Source organism: Clinocottus analis, unplaced genomic scaffold, assembly GCF_023055335.1.
Source record: "Clinocottus analis isolate CAN_PGR_092001 unplaced genomic scaffold, fCliAna1.0.p SCAF_2, whole genome shotgun sequence".
Lineage (NCBI taxonomy): Eukaryota > Metazoa > Chordata > Actinopteri > Perciformes > Cottidae > Clinocottus > Clinocottus analis.
The window spans coordinates 14,111,623-14,114,122 of NW_027175931.1; the positions used below are offsets into that span (position 1 = coordinate 14,111,623).

Sequence of the window (2,500 nt, forward strand, 5' to 3'; positions counted from 1 at the left end):
CCATGGCGCGCCCGTTACTGTCGTGTCTCCTGCTGTTAGCGTCGGCGCAGACGGTGAGTTGCACTGACAGCACACTTGCAGAGAGCCGCCGCGGGCCAGTTTGGAGACGCGCGTTAATACGCGCAGCGTGCCGGTGTTTGCCATTTGGACCTGCAGGTTCACTTCCATCACTTTGTGATAGCACCTACTAGTGGATAAGCAGCGACATGATGAAGTGCAGACAGTCTGAAGTCATACATATAATAGAAGAACAACACTTCAAAGTTCAACGTTTACTGGACGCTTTGTTTCAGTTTTTTCTCTCTCCACATCTCAGTTTTTTTTTCCATCGACACATTATTTTATGTATAATCATCCTCATCTGTGCACCTCCTCTGCCTCCATCAGGCCGTCTCCTCTGGGGTCTTCGAGCTAAAGATCAATTCCTTCAGCAGCGCACGCAGCGTGTGCCGCTACCAGTCCCGGGACTGCCAGGTCTTTTTCCGCGTGTGCCTCAAGCACTCGCAGGACGTCATCAACCCGGAGCCGCCGTGCACGTACGGCACCGCGCTCACGGAGATCTTCGCCGCGGACTCCAAATCAATCTCCGCGAGCGCGCCCATCAGGGTGCCGTTCCACTTCAAGTGGCCGGTAGGTGACACACATCCCACGGGCCGTCTGCAAAGGTCCCTGCGGTAATCTGCGTGTGCGTCACAGCATTCTTCATCCAACCCTACTTCATATTTTAACTCTTTACCTTCTTGAACTCTTTGGTCGCTATGAATAAGCAAAGTTTACAGCTTCTTGTGTACTTCTTTTACTTTCAAAATGAAACAATTAGGTCAAATTTACAAAAAGTATAAATTTACAAAAGCGACAGACTTGATGACGTGCATGTTAAACGTGCATTAATCGATCCTCTCCCACCTATTCAGGGGACTTTCTCTCTGATCATTGAAGCATGGAACGCGGAGTCTTCGAGTCTCGATTCTACAGGTAACTGCTGCTGCTGCATCTCCACAGGGGGGCGTTGTTTCCACTGAAAACACTTAGAGCAGCCAATATAGAGTTGACTGTAATTAATGCAGGTGTCCAGGTTTTACTATAACTAAAACTATACACTCTATTGTATGTCTGTTCATATTTGAAGCCATTGCTGGCTGCTCTGAAGTCAACATAAGACCAAGTTGGAGCAGCCAATCACAGGGCAAAGAGCAAAGGGCTATCAGCTCATTCCACACACACACACACACACACACACACACACACACACACACACACACACACACACACACACACACACACACACACACACACACACACATCTACTCCCCACAGGAAGATTATAGAATATGAGAGAATGTGTATTATTTGAACTGTCTTAATTCATCTTCAGGTTATTGTCCTCTGTAATCCGACACACACCATAACGCTCCCTCCCTCCTCCAGAAAACCAGAACAACCTCATAAGTCGGCAAGCGACCCGCCGCCGGCTGGACGTCGGTGAGGACTGGTCCCAGGACGTGCACTTTGGCAACCAGAGCGAGCTGCGCTACTCCTACCACGTGGTGTGCAATGAGCACTACCACGGCGAGGCCTGCTCCTCGTACTGTCGGCCCCGCAACGACACCTTTGGCCACTACACCTGCGACGACAGCGGGGGCCGCCGCTGCTCCGAGGGCTGGAGGGGCGAGTACTGCTCTGACCGTAGGTGTTCATATGGCCTTCCACCACTCACTGTGACCCAACCTCAATATCTAAAGGCCAACCTTAAGGTCTAAAGACCACTCCAGTAAACACATGGCATGGAAGGAATACACTCAGAGTAAAAACTGCCCCAGAAACACCAGAGTGGTCCTTGAAGGCACCACCATGTTTGTGTAAAATTACATCTGGGGTTAAATGTGTGTCTAAAAGTGAACTCAAAGTGTCTGTACAATACTTTGTCTGTAAGAGTGTCTGTACGCTGAGAAGTTTTTTTTTAATCTGCTATTGTATCTCTCGGATATTTCTAAACAGTCCTGTAATGTAGGGACGTATTGTCTTTAGCAGTGAGTTTTCTTTTTTTTCTTTCTTTCTCTTTTCTTTGTTGCAATGTTACCAAGAAAGAAGTTTTCATGTTTGGACATAAAGTTTTGAGAAGGGTTCCAGCAGTAAAGCTTCTTTTGAATTAGTAAATTAATTAAACGTTGGAACAGCCAAGCTCATCAGTTACAGGCTGAGTTCAGCATCTCTTCAATACAACACCAACATTGTCTGTTAATTGTTTTCAAAGTGTTTTTTATTTCTACAACATTAAGACCCATGTTGCTCTCCTCCCCCTCCTTTTTTTATCCTAACGTTTCTTCAGATTGCGAGGGAGGAGGCAGGGAAGGGTATAGAATGGGACTCTTGGCGCTTAATTTTTTTTGTCCAATGACCTTGAAATTGTTAAGTCAAGCAGTTGTCAATGCCATTGCTTCTCCTGGTGGCTGTGGAAGACAACAAAGATCTTAAAGCTTCAGTTGTTTCCTGTGTGTGT

The 2,500-nt window shown here is 47.0% G+C and overlaps 1 protein-coding gene across 1 annotated transcript in view; it reads left to right on the plus strand.

Moving 5' to 3' along the window:
* dlc (deltaC) overlaps positions 1–2,500 on the plus strand; it is a 57,979-nt gene that overhangs the window by 456 nt on the left and 55,023 nt on the right. The window contains exons 1-4 of the mRNA XM_068585639.1: positions 1–53; positions 388–630; positions 915–975; positions 1,429–1,686. The exon at positions 1–53 is cut by the window's left edge and continues 456 nt beyond it. Coding sequence (XP_068441740.1) covers positions 3–53; positions 388–630; positions 915–975; positions 1,429–1,686 — 613 coding nt within the window. The 5' untranslated portion in view covers positions 1–2. The remainder of the gene's footprint in view (positions 54–387; positions 631–914; positions 976–1,428; positions 1,687–2,500) is intronic.